Source organism: Polyodon spathula, chromosome 21 (assembly GCF_017654505.1).
Source record: "Polyodon spathula isolate WHYD16114869_AA chromosome 21, ASM1765450v1, whole genome shotgun sequence".
NCBI classification, from domain to species: domain Eukaryota; kingdom Metazoa; phylum Chordata; class Actinopteri; order Acipenseriformes; family Polyodontidae; genus Polyodon; species Polyodon spathula.
This window is the reverse complement of record NC_054554.1, coordinates 28,798,119-28,820,364: the sequence shown is the minus strand read 5'-3', so window position 1 is coordinate 28,820,364 and position 22,246 is coordinate 28,798,119. Positions and strand designations below refer to the sequence as shown.

The 22,246-nt window shown below is 39.6% G+C and overlaps 1 protein-coding gene across 3 annotated transcripts in view; it reads right to left on the bottom strand.

Moving 5' to 3' along the window:
* Nucleotides 1-22,134, bottom strand: part of LOC121296442 (growth factor receptor-bound protein 2) — a 27,920-nt gene extending 5,786 nt beyond the window's left edge. For 2 of the 3 annotated variants that reach the window (XM_041222023.1, XM_041222025.1), the window contains exons 1-3: nucleotides 21,946-22,134; nucleotides 19,805-20,067; nucleotides 469-566 (exon numbers count right to left, since the gene is read on the bottom strand). In XM_041222023.1, coding sequence (XP_041077957.1) covers nucleotides 469-566; nucleotides 19,805-19,882 — 176 coding nt within the window. In that variant the 5' untranslated portion in view covers nucleotides 19,883-20,067; nucleotides 21,946-22,134. The other variant, XM_041222024.1, reaches the window with a different exon arrangement.
* Nucleotides 22,135-22,246: the final 112 nt, after the last annotated feature.

Genomic DNA, 22,246 nt, shown 5'->3' with positions numbered 1-22,246 from the left:
TGAATATGTCCAAAAATGTTCCAGGAGAGATTAAATTAAGCTTAACGCTGCTGGAGGCAATGACCGTCTGTGCTCTCTTCAAAGACAGAAGCAACCCAAGGAAAGAAAAGCTGTACTCGCACCTCACAACTAGTGGCGCTCTGCTTGGTATGTACCCAGTTACACAGGAAGGGAACTGCCCAGATCCTAAGGAGACAATGTGAGGACTGCAAAAATAAAGCCTGAAGCATTCTCAAGTTAGGATGGTCTCTGAACAAGAGACAGAACTTTAATACCACTCAGAAGCAGTACTAAAAAGAAAGCTGGTTGTAAAGTTACAAAGCATTTTGGTTTATAGAAAAAGGGAGAAAGTAAGTTGACACACACAATCAGGAGACACCAAGTCAAGTAAACAAACGTTGCAGCTCGTGCCACCTCCAGTAAGAAATGGCTGTGAGAGAGAGAGCTGTGTCTGATTGGTACACTTACGGGTGAGCTTTCATTTCGATGTAGTTCTTAGGAATGAAGCCGTCTTTCCCATTGAGTTCTGCCTTGTACCAGTTCTGGTCACACTCCTCATTTAAAACCTGGCAAGAGAAGATAAAGCCATGTGTTAACCAGCAGCTGTAACAGCACTGTGCACTGAACCTCAAGAGCAAGACACCACCACTCAGACTCATCTGGGCATAACATGGTCTTCATAGTTTGCAAGGGACAAGAAGGGAGTTTTCCAACACAACAACGGATGGACAGCCAAATGCACTTGATCTTTCGTATGTATATATTTTAAAAGACAAGATCAAAATACAAATGTCACCTCTTAAAATGTCCAGTGTTTTTCAAGCAAAGTGTTCTTTTAAAAATGGCAAAGATTTCTCCCACACTTCCCGTCTGCACCCACAAGTTACGAAGACACAGTTAACATTAACTAAACTCTTTCAGCCCACAGTATCTCGTGTGTGGGGGTGCAGGAGGCTTAGGGGGTAGCAGACTCCAGAGGCACGTGTATGCAAATTATGCACCAATTTCCGGACATGTACAGGGAATTTTCAAAAAACACGTGCATTAACAAAAATAGTGTATGCAGAATATACTCTGCAGCCCTTTGTGCTCTGCTCATATTCAGGTTTGCAATGTTGAAACAGTTTACCTCGCCCATATAAACCGTGTATATGTTGATATTCAAAGCTTTGGTGTTAATGAGTAATAGTCCTCATGTGTGATCTGCCCAATTGCTTTCATTTGAACCCCTGCTCATAAAATCAATGAGATCACACCCTGCACAATAACCTTTTTTCTCTGTACATTTTTAAATACCTGTGGACACAAAATGAAGCAAGGCAGAGATGTAATCGGTAGCCTATCGACACGGCAACGATACAAGAAATAACAAAACAAACAAAAAAACACACACACAAAATCGGCTATCGGCAGTTTTTGTTATTTTAGCCGATAACGTACAGCAATATTGATGATTGAAGTTCTTCCAGCACAGAATGTAATGTTTGGTCAGACACACCAATGACACAGGAACAACACTCATTTTCCCAGTGCTCTGCAACGTGCAACCAAAATGCAGTAAATACATCTCAAAACAGCGGTGTTTGGATTTCTTTTTTAAATATCTGAAGACAGCAATAGGATAGCGAGTTGTGTGCAGAACAGACTTGATGCTGCATTAAATCCAACAATGAACAGAGTAGAATATTATTCTGATGCTTTAAAAAAAAAAAAAAAAGTTGAATCCTAAATATCATTTATAGTTTAAGTTGTCAGTAGTAGTAGTAATTCAGAGTACATGTAGTCTATACAGTTACCAGACTAACATTCACCCTAATTAACGCTTTGTAGCTGGTTTCAGGCTGACAAAACTGTAATAAACATAGGGGTATTTATTATTCGTAAGGAAACAGTATTAATCAGGCAAATTATTGTTCAAATGCAGCATCGATGCACGGTTAGTTACAAAACTGCCTCTGCAACGTCTCAGCTCTGTCTCTCTCTCTCTCTGGCAGCTTGGCATCACCTCAAGTCCTCTTCCATAACTCACTTGATCAAATCCTTGAACATACAGTTTCGCTAAAAGCACTTTATTAAAACCATGGCAACCATCTCCTGAGCTTCCAAGGAGGTGTGGGCTCTCTCAACGTTAAGTGGGAATTACGTTCTGTAATTTTTGTTTATCTTTCTCTGTTTGTTTATCTTTAATCTGCAATTGTTGTGGGTGAATTTGGCGGCATTTTAAAGCTGGAACTGATTACTGTGCCATCTTGTTTAGTAACAAATTCAGGCTTGACTGAATTTTGTAAGCGGATATTTACATGACATTTCTGTTTCTGATTAAGTGAACAATTTAAGTTGGGCTGCATTTTTTTAAACAGTGTATGCTTAAAATGAGAATTTAACAAACGTTGTTGTAGTTGACATGGCGTAGGCTAATTTTTTTCTACTACATCGTACAGGTGGAAGTTATAATACGCTATGTTTGATAGCAAGTGGCTATAAAAATGTCACCTTATATATTTTTTCTACAGAAGTGTTTTTATTAGTACACCTGCAAAGTGTTATTTTTGTGTGACTGTTGTAAAACAAATGTAGAAAATTGCGGTCAAGCACACAGTATAATACTATGTTATTCTTTGTATTCATTTTCTGAAGTAAATGCAACAAGTAAACAATACTTGTTCATTTTTGTCATAAATACAGTAAGGATATCTTAATTGTTTAACATTTATAATTATAAAACAGTTTAAATATAGGCCCCGTGTCTTGTTCTGGTAGTTTACTGCACTGCCTATTATCGGTATTTATCGATATGGGTACATAACCATCGGTATATAAATCTTATTGGTGCACCCCTACTAACTGCCCTCACTTTTACAATATTTAAACTGATGAAGACAGTTTACCTCCTGGTGCACATCTGCAAGAGTCAACCCAAAATTAAAAACAGAAATACTGCAAAATATCAGGCTCTGTACTATAGGTTACACAGTCAGGGATCAGCAAGGTCAAAATGAGTGTCCATCAGAGACACTGTAGCACAAGCGTGGGCAGAGTGAATCAACGGTCACAGAGGGAACAATTCCTGTTTTGTCCCATGTTTAACAGTAAAATCAAACCAGGCATTACTAAAAAAAAAAAAGTCATAGCACGGGTCAAACACTTCTACAGTAAATTCTGTCATTCAAGTAACTACAAGATAAGGCTTCTCAACATTACAAATCAATCTGCTCTATCAGGGCCTCTGGTCAGACAGCAACAGATTTACAGTAGCACTTCAATCCGTGACTTGATAGAACGGGTCAATAAAACAATCCAAGATGAATTTAGAGCTTAGCTGTCTTTGTTGAATGAGAGAACAGGCTACCAAGCATTACCTGTAATACAGGCAACGCATGTTTTAAAAATACAGAAAGAAATATATAGGAAAACTTTGTATAAAGCTCAAGATCTGCTTAGAATTTATTTTAGAAGTATGCTCTTCAGAAGATCTTTTTAGGTGTTTTCTGGTACAGTAGATGTCTGGAAGCATGCTCTGCTGTGTCAAATAGAAAGGGTGAGGTTTGTCATTAGAGTATTAAGTCTTGTTTTTTTCTATCTGAAGCTTTAATGATTTTCCAATGGTTTGTGCGTTACAGCATGTGCGTTGTGTGGGCGGTACTGCATTTGAAATCAACTGCTTTTTGCACTCAAGTGACGGTAAAGGGTAGAAAGCATAGCCTGCCACTGCAGATTACAGTATCGGTTAATGAGGCACCGAGCTGTGATCATTAGTATGAACACAGCATGTTGTGCAGTGCACAGCTAAATGTTTAGCAGCAGCAAACCAAACTGAAGCATGTGAACTCTTAAACTCAACTCTGTTGGATGGAAGTCAACTGGGCAATGACCATTCTGATACCAGCTGAGTCGAGACTTAAGACGACCCCGCAACAGGTTTCAGTGTGATTTCATTTCTTCTTCCAATGCCGGAGATTTTCCTGGGAGTCTACAAAAGCTGTGTAGCAGACTGACTAAAATCCAGTCCTTTTGTCTAGTGGCTGCAGGCAGCGAGCCTGCTGCTGTAGCAGTGTTTACTGTAACTCACTGCAATACCAGTAAGAAATCGAGGTCCAGGATTGAACCAAGACTCTCCCCTTTAGGACAATGGCTCTAAGCTCGTGAAGCTTGCCTGCTTTCTCCGAGAACTAAGCAGCCTCACAGCTGTATGCTGGAACATCACTTTCCATTCTCGAAATGTCTACTCAGCCAAGCGCGACGCAGACCAGCTGTCATTCTCAACAGCGCAGCCTGCTCGGGCATAAGCACTGGAATAAATATAAAATAAAAATCCGTGCCTGCACTGTCAAAACCGCTGTGTTGTCAGGTGAAAAAAGCCTCAACACAGTAGTTCGTGAGTATTGGTAAATCAGCAAGAGACAGTATACTCACCAGCCAGGCTCAAGTCACTGGCATGTTACCAGCTTGGGGAGGGGGAGGGCAAGTAACAATAACCATCTACCATGGTTAGCAGGGACTTAATAATGTATTCAGAGGTATTCTAGTCCTAGCAGTTGAGCTTTCAAGTTGAATGTAGCTGTAAACTATGACATGGTTTCAGGCAATTCCACTGCTTAGTTTCGAATTCATTTTCTAGGAGATGACAAAAGCATTACTCCCATACTGCTGGCAATCCCCCTCAATGGAATTGCTTGTCTTATTGCTTTTTTTATTTTTTTTAAGACAAGTCTACTGAAATAAATATGCACATGGCCTTTAGCATGTTTCATTTGCATAAATGTTACGTCACAGAATTTGCAGGGATAAGAATGCAAACAGACGGGAATGAGGTAGTGTAGCGTCGTGGTTATTACCCCAACCCTCCCTAAAGCATGATACAGCAGTTTACAAACAGGTGTTCCTGTCTCTGGAAAAGGGAACAGTTTAATCACCGATTTCGTGGTTAGTCTAATTAACTACCTGTGTTCTTCCTTGTTCTGTGATTGACAAAAAATGCCATTTCCTGGAACATAATGCAATACATATCATCATGATATTATATTTCAGACAGATGGCCTCAGGACAGGAGAAAGAGAAGCATGTTCAGGTTGTGTTTCCTTACTGTTGTATGAAATAACTACAGCAGACAGATCCTCAAATGTCAACATTTCATACAGCAAGCCCCCGTGCAAGGAAAAGCAAAGAAAGAAATTGAAAACACAGGAGCCCTTCACTTGAACTTTAATATCAGTGCAATTACTGGATTTGCTTATCAGTCCCCACATGGTCAATCGCACTCTAATTCAGACTCCTCAGAGTTTAACGTCATGAGACTCCAGCCTTGTTTGCACTGCGCGAGTTGATACACCCTTGTGGGTGTTTGCTGTATCTGACTGAAGTACAATAGTCAGTCAGTGTCATTGCTATTTACAAGAGTAAGGTCCATGGCTAATCTCTCCAACAGCTGCCACCAGCCTTCTGCACAACAGAAGACACATGAAACTGTCCTGAGCCAAATCCTCGTCACTAAGGCATTCCATGACTGGAGTAAAAAAAAAAAACAGTGCAAGACAGTGTTCAAGTTACACTGTGCTGTGCCAGCTGCAGTACAAACAAGCAAAACAAACATAAATAGTAATGTTATACTAGTGCTGGGATGAACACGGTACCCCATCACATTACCTATTAACCCTCCTATTGTGTTCAGATTTTAGGTCCATCTGTTATGTATTGGGTCATACTGACCCAATGCAATTTCAAACTAATTTAAAACAACCTTAAATTGATTAAATGTTTTTCTTTGCAAAGGTTTTACTCTTTTCTGCTCTTTTAGTCCAGGAGCTGTGATAAAACATCTTTGACTGCCAGCCTGGGAGCTCCTCATTTTGAAATGTCTTTACCAGCGAGATGCTGTTGTAGTACTGTGAGAAAATCAGGCTCGGCCTTTTAGCTACGTATTGCTTGTTTTTTTGGTTTATAAATATCTCCAGACAGGTGTAGCCATTTCCAGAAATAGTAATACAAATATTATAATAATAATAATAAAATAACAAATTGAAGAAGTTTGTTTTATTCCTGCACACAAATCTACATAGATAAATGCCACGGGTCACAGTGACCCGAAACATCTTATTTGTATACATGACCTGTTCTTAAAAAAAAAAAAAAAAAAAACCACACAACATCTCAAAAGGTTCTGTTTTTTGTGTGCATAAGTTCATGACCCCAACTTGGCAAAAGTCAAAAAATATTACAGAAAACGAAAAGAAAAATACTATTTAAGCTAATTGGAAACTCCGGTCAAATAGACCCGAAACCTAATAGGAGGGTTAAGAGAAGGGCAGAAACTCTTCTGTAAAGTAGTGTGTGTTATTTATCTCGTACAACATTTATGTATGGTTTACATCGCTTGACACTGCATCACTAATCAAAGACATGCATACATTCTGTACGGATTACATTTCAGGCAGTGATAATATTTTTCCCCAGCACTATGTTGTTCACTTACAGAATCACAAATTACTAACAGAAAATCCTGCATACCACACATTTAATCCAATATCATGCAGTCCAGTAAATAGCCTGGTAGTTCTGAAGTCACATTATTATGCATCTGTCAATCTAATTAGTCGCAAAATATCCAGTGCCAAGCACGGCAGCCAGCTGTATCTTTTTATTCTGGTATTTAAACACAAAACTACAGTAGCATATAGTGAAGCTGTTTAGAGCCATGTAATGGTACACTGAATCTCAAGCGCATCAACATTAGGGCATATTTCTGATAAGTTTAAAAACAGCGGTCGTTGCTGTATAGTATTCCATTAAAAAGACAGAAACTGTGACGGGGGTTTTCAAGAAATTAAGGAAGCTTTTGAAACTCAGAAGTCCCTCACAATGAATTATTTGATAAGAATAAGGAAGCTCCTTTAAATTGAACACGCTCCTTTGATTGAGCAATATAAAATGTACAGCCTACTTCAGGACTGGAAGCAGAGGTACATTTTAGGGCAGCTTAATGAAAGTATTATTATTAAGTTTTGCAATGCCATGAAAGAATTAATCTTGGACTATATGTTAGCTTGGGTACTGACCAAGATAAGAGCTTAATTGGGGTCTATGATAATTGACGTCAATATACCCACTTATCATGTATACCAAGAAGTACTTTTCTAAGGTCACAAAATGTCCACGTCAGCACTCTGGGTTCATTCAAGTCTGTGCAGGGGGAATAGCAGCCACCGTACAAGCACAAAACAGACTGCAGGAAGATATTTTCAGTGACTGGGTCACAAAAACATTGTACTTTTAAAAAGTACAACGCGGCAAGTCATGCAGGGGATGGAGAGATGATGCAGTATGCCAAGTTTACATTTAAAAACGTTTGGAGGAAAAGCAAGAAAGGACACAGAATGCTTTCTTCATTGATCGGAATACACTTACTGTATATGAAAATACAGCTTCTTACTGGAGAGCTTTATACAGTCAATATAAAGTGCAACTTGAGTTTACACTTGTGTGTCCCCATTACATATTTCTGTGAAATCTTTACTTTATAACAACTAGTTTTAAAACCAGACAAATTTAAAAACAGGAAGTTACTGTTAATACATTTTAAAAAAATAGCTTTTCTAAACAAGCGCACTCAATCACTAAAAACAGGTAATGAAAGTAAACGGGGGGGGGGGCGGGGTGTTGCTGCAACTGTGCCTATGTGCTGACAATCAATCATGCAGAAATGATCAGACGCAATGCTGCTGTCACAAACAATGCTCGTGAAGATGAACCAGAAAGAAAGGTGCTGTACATCCCAGGATCGCTCTGCAGCAGTGGGCTGGTGGAGTCTCAGCTGGCAGTAGTCCCTGTGACAAAAATCCAATCCATGGCACACAATTAGGCTGCCGATTGATCAATACAGAGCCACACAGTCGGAAAGTAATCAATAAGGGCTTGGAAGAGTAATATTTCCCTTATTGTGAGAAATCCCCCAAAACTACTGTATTAGACACAAGAACTTAGTTTTATTGTATGTGCAAATAATCGTAATGCTCGTGTTGACCTGCACTGAATTATTTATTTCATTTTCACACAGCTCTTTATATACAGTATACTGTAGATATTACGCCACAGTATGTCACCACTGACTGCTAAAGACAAAAACACAAAGTTGTTAAACCTTACCCCCATGCGGTTAAATCAAAGGTACCTGATTCAGGCTGGGCAGAAGGCTTGATAAGTCACTAGAGTAAATAGGACTGGTCAGCCACAAGCTGCAACACAGAGACAGCACCTGCAGCACGAAAACCAACACACACACACACACACACACACAACAGATAAAGGCCACAGAAGGAATCCTAAAGGAGTGAACTAATTTCTGTAACAAATGCATGTAAATGATTCAAAAACCGCCCCAATCGAATATCTTACAGGAAAAGACTAGCCTACTGCTTACAGAAGCTCCAAGTTTGTTTGATACATGTTACAAGGGTGCTGAATTTTTGCACCAATCATTCTAACCAATGCCCCATTTAAGTCAGATGAGAGCGACAGAAAAGCAAGTGATGGTTTCCTGCATGCTCCTGCCCTCCAGCTACAGTAATGCACAGTAAAGGACTGAAACAACCTTTTAAACTCCCCCTCCCCCTGAATGTTTTTCTGGTATTGCAAGGGATTTTATGACATTGAACATTTGCTTGAACTGCATACCCATCTGCTAGCACACACAAAGATATTACATTACTTTATATGGAGGAGAAAAAAACAAACAAACAAAAAAAACACCACACCTGTCTATTTGGTGGTGGTTTAATTGTGGATTAATGTGCAAGTGGTGCTAGGATTTGACCAGCAAACTCGTTTCACTTTGAATGCGACTCATTTCCAGGCGTGCAGAGGGGAAAGGCTTCACACCAGGAAGCAAAGAAAGTGAAGACTGGAAAAAGATTACTAGCGCAAGCCTTATTCCCGGCTTCAGTGGACCTCTTTAACAAGCCAACAACTGGCCTGGCCAACATTACTGTTCACCACCAGTGTTCGTTTCCCCTCCCCCAGAAGATTCTAGAATTGAAATCCAGCACCAGTCTAGACTGCATGCCAGGATGTAATGGAGTTCATGATGAGATCAGAGCAGACCGGATTGAGCTCACCATTAAATTAGTTGAGTTATAGCAGCCTGCAGTGCAGAGCAGCCAGCAGACACAGAACAGTCACTGCGGATAACAGCATTCAGAACAGCAGTAGCATTAATCAAAATACTGTAGTGCATTAAGCATGCACAGTCGCTACTGCTGTACAGCACTGAAATCTAAACCGTGCAGTCACAGTGCCATATTTCAATAGGAAATTCACCAATACAGCACTCCCCTCAAAGACAGAGATAATAACTTTTACATTCACCCAGTTTCTGAGATTGTTCTGTTAGTAAAAAGTAAATTATCCCTCAGGTATAACCCCCCCCCCCAAATTCCAATTCGCTGTAGCTTGTTCTGGGTGCTGGACGGTAAAGAAAATTATTTCACTGTACCAGCACCACCAAGGCTCTGCATTTCTGCTGACTGCTATCATGCTGATAGCACAATGTGGTATTTCAAGAGGAAGGAGGAATTTAAAAAAAAAAAAAAAAAAAAAAAAAAAAAAAAACTGCAGAACATATACATACACATACACCCATCTATACCTATCTATCCATCACAAGCTAGAATGAAGTATTCTTAAACAGTTCTGTCTCTTCGTGGTTTTCTAGGCTGCAGGCGCAATAAGAGTCACCAACACTAAAAACGGCTCCACAGCCGAGGTCTCTAATTAGACAGTGTCATGTTGTTCTCAAGTGAACTATTATTGAGAGTGAATTATACAGCTTGTATTACTGATTAAGGTATTACAAACTACTGTTGCTCTTTGTGGTACCAGTCCTTAAACATTATTAAAATTGTATGTTAAACCCTGTAACGCTCATTTAATTTCTATTTTCACTTCAGTGATGTTACCCTGTGTTTCACAGACAATGAAATTACTGCTAATTGCTGCATAGGCTGACAAGGTGAATAAAGCAAAGGGGTCTCCAGAGAAAAGAAATGACTAGAAATTCAATTATGTTCCACCTTTGTCATGTTCCTGCACAACCCATAATTGTAGAATTCTGTGGGCAAAAACTGTCTCAACCCAATAACTGAATGCTAACCAATTGCATTCACTTCACTTGAGCACTAATACAATTTGTGCTGAACTTAACAGAACACGGATCTCAGCTGATCGCATTTTACCCTTTCTCTCTGCGTACTTTTTATATCACATTGTTTGTCCCTCAGTGGGCAGGTCTGTTGTCACTCATTGATTCTTTTCGTGTGTGTGTGTGTGTGTGTGTGTGTGTGTGTGTGTGTGTGTGTACGTACGTGGCACATGAACCACCACATATCCTCTATTAATTTCTTCTCAAAATCTATCAGCACACACACAAAATGTGTTGAGGTGTGTCACCCGGAATAGGAAATAAACACAGGTTGAGTTGGGTGGAGCTGTGTGATTGAATGAACAGAACAGTAAATAAAAAGGCTGTAACAAACAAAAACACAGAACACGGTACTTTCGCCAAATAAGAGACAATCAAAACGGACTACACAGATAAACACGGTGAGCTGATATTTTAACTATTATTATTATTATAACCTCTGTCTCCAATCCCGTTCTCCACTCACCGAACACACAACCCCAAGTGAGTGAAAACATGCTGCTTTTATGCAGCTGTACCGAGACTCGATTGCTAATCAATCATTCAACTGGAGTCGCGGTACAACTGCAGGTGAATTAATAAAGTGCAATTCCCTGTGCTCACATATTACATTTTACTTGCACGTGAAGTGCTGTGCAATCCTCGTGCCTAAATACAAATATACATTTTAAACACTCGTGTTACACAGACCCGTTTATATCCTGTGTACCAATGACTATACACCAACATTAACACACAACATACAACAAAAAACACACACAGGGGCAGGGCACTTTGTCACAAGGTGGCAGGAAATGACTTGAGTATGGATGATACACCTAACAGGATGCCTGCATGAATCTCCTTGTTGCAGCACCGCAGAGTCACGCAAACGGTGGGAGATAAATAGCCTACACATGGAAGCTCAGGAGTACAATTTAAAGAGATGCTCAAAAAACACAACAGAAAAAGGCTTTGGACTATCTGAAAGCTTATGTCCCATAGTACTCTATTTACTAAACATATCTACCTTGCAATGCATGGTGTCAGGTAACCAACAACGAGCCATTGATCACAGTAGCGCTCTGAAGAGAACAATAGGTTTCTTTCAAAAGTTTTTGTTTCTGCAAGCTGTTCTTAAAAGGTTATATTTTAAAACTTGCTTTAAAAAAAAACATAAGTTGCTTTGGAATAAAATAAAGCCATCATGACACATTTCCTTAGCAAAAGACCTGCATATAGTGCAGCTGTGTCACTCATGACACTACCAAAAAAAAAAAAAAAAAAAAAAAGAGAACCTGCGATTTTCCATGACAGCACCCGCTATAGAGGGAAACAACATGCTTTGGAGAGGCCATTCCATCCCATATTCATTGTGCAGCAGGTCTCCTGAGTGTGGTATTAATGCACTGATACAATGTTATGCACACTTTATAAACAAAAAACTGAAAATGCTGCTTGGCTTGAAACTAACACTAGCCATGCATCCAAGTGTTGGGGTTCAATTCAGTATATTATTGAAATGACCAGGAGCCAGGAGTTAGTTTTAAAGTATATTTTTCCCTCCTTTATAACTGTATGAACAACTCCTATTAGGAAACCTGCAGACTCACGTGTGACTTATTGATGCTGAGCTGGCACCTAAAGAGCACGACTTTATAACTGCTTGTGCAGATTAACTCACTGCAATGCATTGAGGGCAAGAAGAGCATTGTGCAGACAGTTCTTAATCATTGTAATTGTGGCTTTGGCTTTAGGGCTTTTATGAAAATTAATAGAGAGAGGGAGGTAACCAAATGCATGATCCAAAACAAAGGCCGTCAATGAGGAATTGCAATTGCATGTAAATTCCAATTCAAACAGCCTCTCGATATTGTTTTGACGACTTTAGCAAAGCTCTCCCTGCAGCAAGAACAGAAACATGATGCTCTGTGATATGTGATCAGAGCAGGTGTACTTACACACCATTATCCCAACAGTGTGCATTGTAGGCACATTAAGAATAGCCATCTGATAAAAAAAACCAAAATGAAGTACAGCATGACGATTTCAAGGCTGTTGGGACAGTCAGTAGACGTGTACAAAAAAAAAACAAAAAACAACTAAACACTAGCAGTAGGTATTAACTAACTTATTTTATTGTGGCTAGGATCTTTTTCAAAGGGTGGCACGATTCATTTCCACAGAACCCTGCTGACACCCTAGCTACACACTCCCCAACGATGCTCCTCTCATGAGGAACTTTCACATATGATCTTGCTCGTTTTTGTATTTATTTTTAAGAAGATACAAAAATGCAGAGTGCAGCAATATTGAACAAACAACCAAGCCGTGAAAATGTCCCTTTTGCTTCCTGAGTCGGATGCACCAATTCTGATTGTGTTGCAAAGATCTGAGAGCAGAGCAAACAGGAAGGTAGGAGGTAAAGCTCAGTAAAGCATGCAAGAGCCCTGTCAAAAACAAATCAAACGAACAGCAATCATGAAAAGTTTTAGGGAGATGGGGTCACATTAAAACAACATTACCACTGAACTAAACTCTGCTGCTTGACGGAAGAGATCATTAAACAGCACTGGATTTAACACAGCAAGAGTCCCTTAAGCAATCGTGTGTTGCAACACAAGCAGTACAATGTAAAAGCTCAACTGAGAGGAAACACGTTTGGGTAAAAACCACAGAGACGATTCTAAAGCAAAGACGTTTACAGACAGTTGAACAGATACTTTAAAAATCAGTAAGAGACGTTGTGGGAGAAACCTGTGATTCAGTTTGACTCCAACGGAATGCCAGCTAATGTGGTGCAAAACTAGTTGCCAATAGGGGTCAGTGAAACCAGATGTTAATCACTAATTTAATTCAAAAGGTGCAGCTAGAAGATGTCCATCGACTACTTCAATGTGGTGGTCTAACGATAAAACCCCTTCTCTCAATTTAAAATCTCAAAAAAAAGGGCAAGTTTTAATAACATTTACCCACCTCCCCTCCCCCTCCCATTTTCTGGTCATGTTGGGTGGACTCAGAAGTGGGACATCACCCTTGCTTGTGGTCAATATTGAAAATATTGAAATATTTAAATTTACGGTTGTAATTGACGTTGCTAGTGGCGCTATAACCATACACATACATATTATTGAACACATTTTCAGATAGTATAATGTTTTTAGACTAGTGTGTTTCTTAAAGGTTCATTTAAATTATATGGTTTAAAAAAAAGAGATGATCATCACCCACCGTACAGCACTAATGCAAAATGGTTCCAGGAAAGCGAAAGAGAGTTGTGCTTACAATTGAAAAAAGTTGTAAATACTTTCACTTCTGGAAAAGGTAATTACCAGGGATAAAATAGCACAATATTCCAGAATAAAGAGCAATGTGACTGATATTAAAACTTCTGCCTCAGAGATTTAAAAGTTTGCGGTCTTTGATTGTAGCGGTGGGATTTGTGAGATATATTGTTGCTCGAGACGAGTACTTGAGCATTACAATTTCCAAGTACTTGAATCAAACACCACTGTACTTAACATAAATGCCCGTTCAGTCCAAAGGCTTACAGAACAATTTCAAGTGAAAAAAAAGCCTTCCAGCTATGGGAAGATTGGGGAATGGGGTCCACGAGTCTGTGGTAATTGCAACTTTTTCTCCCTTTGAAAGTTTTGTATGAACAGCTACAGCACGATTTTCCAGCCTCGCTGTTATTGTTTTGTGGGTCGGCACAGTATCGGGGTAATCTTACACGGATTTCAAAACTGCTGCATTCACCATTCACACACTGTCCTCATAGGGGATAATGTGATCATGCCCTGTTCGGCCATCTATAGAAAATGTTATGGATGTTTGCTTTTTATTGCCATCAGTAGCGCCATCCACCAATAATTCTGAATGTTTTAATATCAAATTGTGAAGCATTGAACTTGTGTTTTTGTGGTACGGCAATTTTGTTTAGCATAATTATTTACATAGCATGGTTTACTCGTTCCTCAAAGTACTTCCAAGCGTGGCTTCCTTAGTTTAGAGATGCCATTTTAAAATACAGCACAAACTCAGAAAATACACTTGTCATTAATGTTATTACACAGCTGTGGGACTGATACCATACCATGCCTATTACAGGCATGAACACATACACAGTGCACCAGTGAAGCGCCAGATCGACAGAGAATGAAACCAAACTACAAAAGATACTTGGATGCAATTGCCAAACCCCCTCTTTTTTGGCAATTGCCTCCAAGTATCTGCGGCACTAGAGCAGTCTGATACGGGACAGACTACAGAAGACAAAAAGCGTACATAAAAAAAAAGCGTTTAGTGAAATCTGTCACGTGACCGGTTATAAGCATATTAAATGTTTAACCACTTTAGAGTTTATATTTTAAACGATTCAAAATTCCCATCCTTACAAGACAATACTTGTAATTAAAACAGTGATCCGCCACTGCAATAGGCTCTTGGAGGGCTGTAAAGTACTGCTGCTATACGGAGGGCAAACAACAATTACAATTCAGGATTGAACTCTCATATTGTTTTTAACTGTGTGAACTGTAGTTATACATGTTTTAAAATGTGCAGACTTCAAAATATAAATGCATGCATAATGGCTCTCTCAGTCCACAATCAAATGGTCAAATTTGAGCAGAGGGAGAGAGATTATCCCATTTCTGATAACCACTGTAGCACAAATCTAGCTAGCAAGAGCAATGCCTGCTCTACAGTATCACAGCTTGAACGTCTCCGCTGCTGCATGGTACCCAAAGGGTGTAGCTACTGGACGATGAGATCACAGCATGTTGTATCCTGGTCACGTTTCAGTTCTACTTGCTCCAGTACCTATTCAAACACTCCAGTCATTGAGGGTGCATGGGCGTGTTTGACATGATGCTGCGACTGCTTTTACAAAATGAACACATTTATCTTGATTGTGTCTGGAACCCTCCCTCATACCGTCCCGGACCTGAAAAGCTCCTGATGATTAAGGAAGGATCCTAGAAGCCAGCCAGCAAATTGAAAAAAAATATATAATAGTCACACATAACATTATTAAATCAGAAAGCTTCCATAGGGGAATGTTCTTTTATTCTGGGAAGTACGTTCTTTTTTTTTTTTTTTTGACAAAGATGCTGCTATGTTTAGTAAATTGAGTCCTGCTTAAGTCCAGCTGAATAGCAGGGTGTGACTCAGGCTAAAAGCGAAAAGACACGTGCCCTTGAGGTCAGTAACTGGCTCTCCTCTCAATATTCACAAACACCCACCCACATCCAAAAGCCTTTTATTAAAGATGTAGCTGGCTCCAGCAAGAATCTTTCATCCTCATCCTTTGGGGTTTAACAATTGCGAGGGACTGAAATAATAAGACCAGAGAATGCGTTGGTTATGCAAAACTGAATGCCTTTGAGATTGAGTGGGTGACCTGAAAAAAAAAAAAAAAAATTTATGGCACACGTTTCTAACCAAATGTGAAGTGTGCTCGGAATCTGGAGTCTCTTTTAACCAAGTTCATGAAAGAGCCAGGATTTCTGTGTGGCACCCATGCTTTCTGTCTCAGAGGTGCATGGGATTAAGTGTTGCAATTGCAGAGGGGGAGAAAAAAACCTAGCTCTGCAGCTGCCAATGCTATACCTGATCTATAAACACTATTGAGAAATATGTAAAGTCCCTGTCTACACAGACCCTTCCAATTACAACAAAGGAATATATTTGAGTATAAGAAGAACACGCTATTAAAACTAAACAGCGCCAACATTCTGACTGCAGTAAATTTGTGGATTACACTACACTGGAAATCCCCCCTCTGCAAAAAAACACCTTCTGCACCAGAATCCTACACGCTGCACCTAGAATCTCAATGAGTTACACACCACAGGGGAACAAGTGTTACAAACCATCAAACAAGCTGTGTGGTTTTGCAGCTTAAGGTACATCCTAGGGTGCTGCAATTAACCTTGTCTGTCAGGAGGATGTAGATAAAGCTTGTGTAATAAAATGATTGCAAGAAAACTAAGATTCCCATATCAGAATCTGTTTCTAAGAAACTACGAGGATGGGTGGCAGGGAGACAAAGCCCCACGACTGCTACATGAAAGAAATAGGAGTTGAAATTAAAATCAAAGGGGGAATACTGTTTTGAGCTTTATTTATCGATTTCTAGCTGTAGCAGTAAGCAGGTCTGTCAAGACATCAACTGAATAAATTACTGACCACTTTCCTTTTGCTGGCAGATGGTACCGTAGAACAAGACCAGTTTTGTACAGGCTAGCTTGGATAGCGCAGGCTACGAATGGGTTCTGTATGCTGCTAAGCATCTGTAAACAGCTGCTGTTTGGGGGATGGGGTTGGCTATATTTTATATATCTATATATTAAAAAAAACAACCACACACACACTCACAAGCTTAAAAGGCTCAAATCAAACCAAACTCACCAACATTATACAGGACCAAGAGCCAAAAACATTGCAAATCTTAGTCAGTAAAAAGAGGGAGCATAGAATATGGCAATACTGAAATCTAAAAGAATATAACGATGCACAACTACTGCCCTTAGCCATGCAAGGCAAGTTCAGTTACAGGCAGCCTTTAGCATCTACCAGCTGCTAACATCTAACCTGTCTCCACTGCAGTTACTGCACAAAAAAAGTCTAAAAACTTAGGTTTAAGACTTACTGTACTCCTCTGAATTTAAGACGTGCTTTTATAACCACTTTTTGCTTCTCAAAAATAGCCGGTGTCTTAAATTCAAGTACAGTATAGTGATGTGGGTATTAAAATCACCAACAAAAGACGTGACTACCCAAGTACACAAACAGCAACGTGACTGACTGCCGAGGAAAGACAACAAAGGCGTCTGCCCGAATACACAAGCGCAATGTCACACTGCTGGGAAAACAAACAAACCAAGCTTCTTGAGGAATTCCAAGAGAAAAGTTTGCAGTTTCAGCATTTCTAACAAACAGCAGCAGCTTGGACAGCTCGGAAATGCTGAGCAGACCCCCGGATTTTTGGACATGCCAAGCAATGTGCAATGCTGTTGTGGTTGCTGGGTTGCATGTCGTCTCGTGGAGTGATGTGTTGGGTTTGCTGTTGCCAGGATGTGTGATGTTGTAAGTGAGCGAGTTGTGTCTGTATGACAGAGACGCCATCTTAAGTATTATACAGTGTGCAGCTCGATAAACAAGCTCTGTGGTTAATCTACAACACTGTTTCGTGTCAGTTTTGTACGATACAACAGCATAATTGAGGTTGTATCTTTGTAAATGCATATTTATTTGCCTCAAATTGAGGGTGGTAAATTTGGGCTGCGTCTTCAATTTGAGGGCATCTTAAATTCGAAGGAATACAGTAGTTTAAGTCCAGCAGAATTGGTCTAACGTAAGTCTGTTGCATGAAGCAAATGTTCACAGGTCTTAAGTAAGACTGGTCTTAAGCTACTGTTGCTAAGCAAAGAAGATCAGTCTTATTTTTGAGTGTTCGAAAAAAACTAAATGGTTGCGCGCAAAGTAAAGAAACTAAATTTTATTGAAGAAAAAAAAGAAAACATACTAGGGAGGTCAGGGGTGTCATTAAAAAAACTTCCGACAAAAACAAAGCCTGACAAGAAATTACTGATCACGTAAATGCCATCAACCCAGCCGTAAGTCATACTGTAAATGACATTTAAAGCAATGGAAAAATCTGAGGCTGAGCCTTAAAAAAATATTACAAAAAGGAACCAAAAACCAGAGGCGTCCCTTCTGAAAAACATCCCCAGTTCACTTCTTTAATAATATATTTAGTAATAACTATAATAATATATTTAGTAATATATAATAACTCATATTTAGTGGAATTGAACGGGTGCAGAGAAAGGAATAGAGGATGCCACGGTGATAGCAGCAGCAGGGAAAATTAAAGTTAGTGGCTATATATTTACAAATACCGTTTCACTTAAACATGTATTCAAATTGGCATTCTTACATTCAAAATCCCACTGTTCTAGTGGAGGCCTTGTGAAAAAAAAAAAAATTATCTGGTACTCAATTTCAAAAAAGTATTAATCTTGTTTAGTTAAATACATAAATAAACTTCAACTTTTGCCACACAAACTGGAACGACTGCAGGGATGCTGCGGCTTCTGTTAGCTGCAGGCTCCAAGTCATCCTTTAACATTTCCATTAAAGTTAACACGCCCTTGTTGTGGAAACGCAGTCTTTCAAAAACTGCAATGGTATTTCAATTCTCTAAGGGTTTGTCTCTGTCTTTAAGCAAGAGCTACCAGTGGTGCAATCATGCTGGCTTCTATAGCAACAGATACAAGACCAGGCTCAAACTAAGACTTTGTGCAACGGGTCTTATTTATTCAGGGCTTAAATTTGAAGTCAAAGTCCAATAAGTGGTCTTAAAAGCATTTAAGACATTTTGTGCAAGCGGCCCCTGTTCCCCTCTTTTAGAAGTAACAATTAGTCTGGGGTAACAGCAGGCAAGGTTGCACAGGGAGAATTGTATAAATACTGGTATAATTACAGACATTTAGAGATTAAAGCTTTACATACCAATTATAGTAATAAAATAGACACAGGTTATTTGAAATGCTCTCTCAGGACAGGTAGAACTTGTCCAAACATTAGGCAACCCAGCTTTCTTTATCAATCACCCTCCACAAAGTCGAATAATACCATGGAGTGAAATTTAAACCATTGAGTTCTGATCTCGCTGTAGTCGCATGACCAGCAAATGTCTTTAATTTGACTGAATCACTAAAGACTTGGTCTAAATTTGGACAGAATTCAAGGATGCTCAGAAGCAGAATTTTACACATGGCTTCTAGGTTGGAATCTGAAGTGAAGGGGCCAAGTGTATATTAAAAATAGATTTTTACAAGTTCTTCCACCATATAGTGCGGAATTTAGAAGAGATTACTGCAATAAACTTAATTTAAAAAACAAAAACGCTTCGACTAGAGGTCTTCGCCAATGAAATGACGTTTCTTGTCAATTTATATATACATATACACATACACACAGTTATTACACACTCAACTGTGGAATTACAATAGGTCTGGAGAATGGTATAAAGAGTTGCTGGTTTGTTTGAAATCAAATACTGTCTGTGTTGATATGTACTGGTAACCGCTCATGGTGTTTCTGTGTGACATTAAATAGCTCTTTGAGCTTGAAGGAACTGCACACCATTGCTGTACAAACGTGTCTACACAATACATAATGTCAGATGAGTCAGAAAAAAAAACCCCATCAAAACTAAAAGTCTTACAATGTCTTAACATTCAATCCTTCCATTAAAGTGGTATTCGGAGAAACGCTCTTTAAATTGAAACCTTGTTCCCTGACATCAACTCGTATAAAAAGGGTTTGGGCAGATGAATATAAATGGTAAAGCTGTTATGACTCAAATAAATACCCACCCTAGCGGGACTGTCCCCAGATCTGTGCGACTTAGGATAACACAATACAAACATGTTTCACACACACACCATATTATTATTATTATTATTATTATTATTATTATTAATAATAATAATAATACACCTCCTTACTCAATATCGTATACCCCTAACCAATTCAACAGCAAGAAAGATCTTCATATAAAAATACGGGATGTTAAGCTGATCAAATATATAAACAGAAAAAAAAAAAAAAAACACCAAATACCTTCAGAACGTCCCCACGTTTAAAACTCAGTTCATCGTCCGCAGTGGCTTTAAAATCGTACTTGGCAACGGCTTCCATTCTGGTTATATTATATAGTGGCTGTCGTTCCAGTATCTGATCGCTCTTCTCTGTATCGTTTAAATTAAAAAGCAGCCCGAGTCTGTGTTATCCTGGGAACTCTGCCTCACTCCGAGTCTCTCCTCCCGGCTGTGACCCGCTGCTCCACGCTTACTTCACCTCGCATACAGCACGCTGCGACGGCCCTGCAAACGGAAAAGATGCCTCAATAAGACTTGCTTATTAATATTTTTGGAATGATCAATGGTTTATTAAAAAAAAAAAAAAAAAAAAAAAAAAAAAAAAAAAAAAAAAATGCTGATATTAATTTTTTGGTGGAGCCGCGCCCCGAGTAACACCGAAATATGCAATCGCTTCCCAAAAAGAGGAAGGAAACGATCCGCTTGACAGGTCGCTGAACCAATCACGACTCCGCACAGCCGTTCGGGGGCAGGTACTTTAAACACAACGAATGAGTTACAAGGGAAGTCTCATCCAGCCAATTAGGGCACGGCACAGTCACAGCCATCCAATAAGAGAAAGGACTGGAGAATATTTAGCAAATCAATCCTTATCGAGTACCTTGTCCGTCCGGTCCACTGCTAGGACAAGTGCAATCTTACCAGCAGGTCATTTCAATGAAGTATCAAACTAAAAGCAGAATTGAATACCTTCATTTAAAGCTCTTGTAGTTCACAAGGGGCTGGACTGTAGTTAGGAATAACTTCTGACTGGTTCTTTCAAGAAGACAGTGTCACTGTGGCTTGATTTAAAGTAGGCACTGCAATTTTGATTGCATCCAGACTTCAGCTTACTTACACAACGGGCTTCATGTGTGATGTGCTTTTGTTTTCGTCACTGCTATGTTTCTTTAAAGCTTTCCTTCATGTCTAACTTATACGAACAGCGTCTATTTGGTCTATATTGCAAGCATTACCACTACTACAGTAGAAAGTTATACATGTACATGGTGCAGTGCCCCGAGTATATACACGTTTTAAAAAGCAGCAGTGTCCCAGTAGAAAGCAAGTTCCGAGGGGGGAGGGAGAGTGTGTGTCCCCACAGCAACTAAACGACTGCACGGGAATGGAAACAAACAAAGCCAAAGCAAACAAGGTGCTCAAAGAGTCTGCTTTTAGAAGTCAAAACACAGGGGAGGCTACTGTAATACTTCATCATGGAAGCAACGACTGTATTGTAAACCACGGATATCGGGGCCTGCTGCTTCTGTAACTCCAGCTTTTAAAATACAACCCACAAAAGAAAACAAAAAACGAAATGCACATTTCTATAACCTAAGTACACCGCACCCTGTAATCGTTCCCCGAGGATGTACTAGCTCTACCGCAGCCCGCATCATGCTTACTGTCGGCCGAGGTCTAGCAGCATTCAGCGATGGTATGTCCATCAAGTTTGCGTCAATTATTTCAAATTAAAAAGTACTAGGTTTGTTTTTATGGATGTATACCCCCTATTCACCACTTGAAACAAATATGTAAACACACAGATAAATAAACAAATCCGCGTTTGTCAGCCGATACTGGCCAGTTTGACTCCATATAATAAAGTTGAAGTAAATCTTTAACGTGACCTGATGCTACAGTGTCGGGGAAAACCTGTGAAGACATCCCGCACGCTTCGTGTTTTTTTTTCCTGTTACCGCCAGCCCATCACACCGGTTTATTTCTCAAGAGCCTTGCCTGGTCCAGTGCTGACAGTCTGTTGTCCAAACTGCAGCTATACGAACAACACAGGCCCCTTGTGTAACAAAACGTTACAGAAACGTGTGCGTCAATGGCCAATCTGTCAACCAAAATATTATATTTCCTCAACACCAACCACGTAAACTGAACTGTGTTTGAACGAGGGTCCCTGCTACTCCAAGTAAATCACTACTACCACATGGCGAGACGAGCTAGTAAGATTATTGTAAGCTCTCAGGTACCTCTTACCTCTCCCAAACGTGTTGCCAGTTCACTCACATCATGCCAGCTGCTCTCTACCTCAGCCAGGCCTCTGATGGTAAAAATAGCGAAGACACTTTTTGATTAAAAAACAAAACAACAACAAAAAAAACAACTCACCCTCGACCTTTCAGAGTCGACAGAACTCAATGAGCAGTCAAATATCCGTACTGCTCCAGGAAAAAAAAAAAACTGAAACACACTTGATACAGATTTTTTTTTTTTTTTTTTTTTTTTTAAACTAAATTTCTATGTTTATTTCCGCTTTCTTCCAGAAAGCTGTCTGATCCGTCTCTCTTCCCTGGGGCGAGATCTCGCGAAACCTCACAGCAGATCTTCGGGAACAAAAAGCCTCGCCCCCTTATTACATAACCACGCCCGCTTCCGTGGCGACCCGCCCCTTATTCGCACTTTTTGGCCC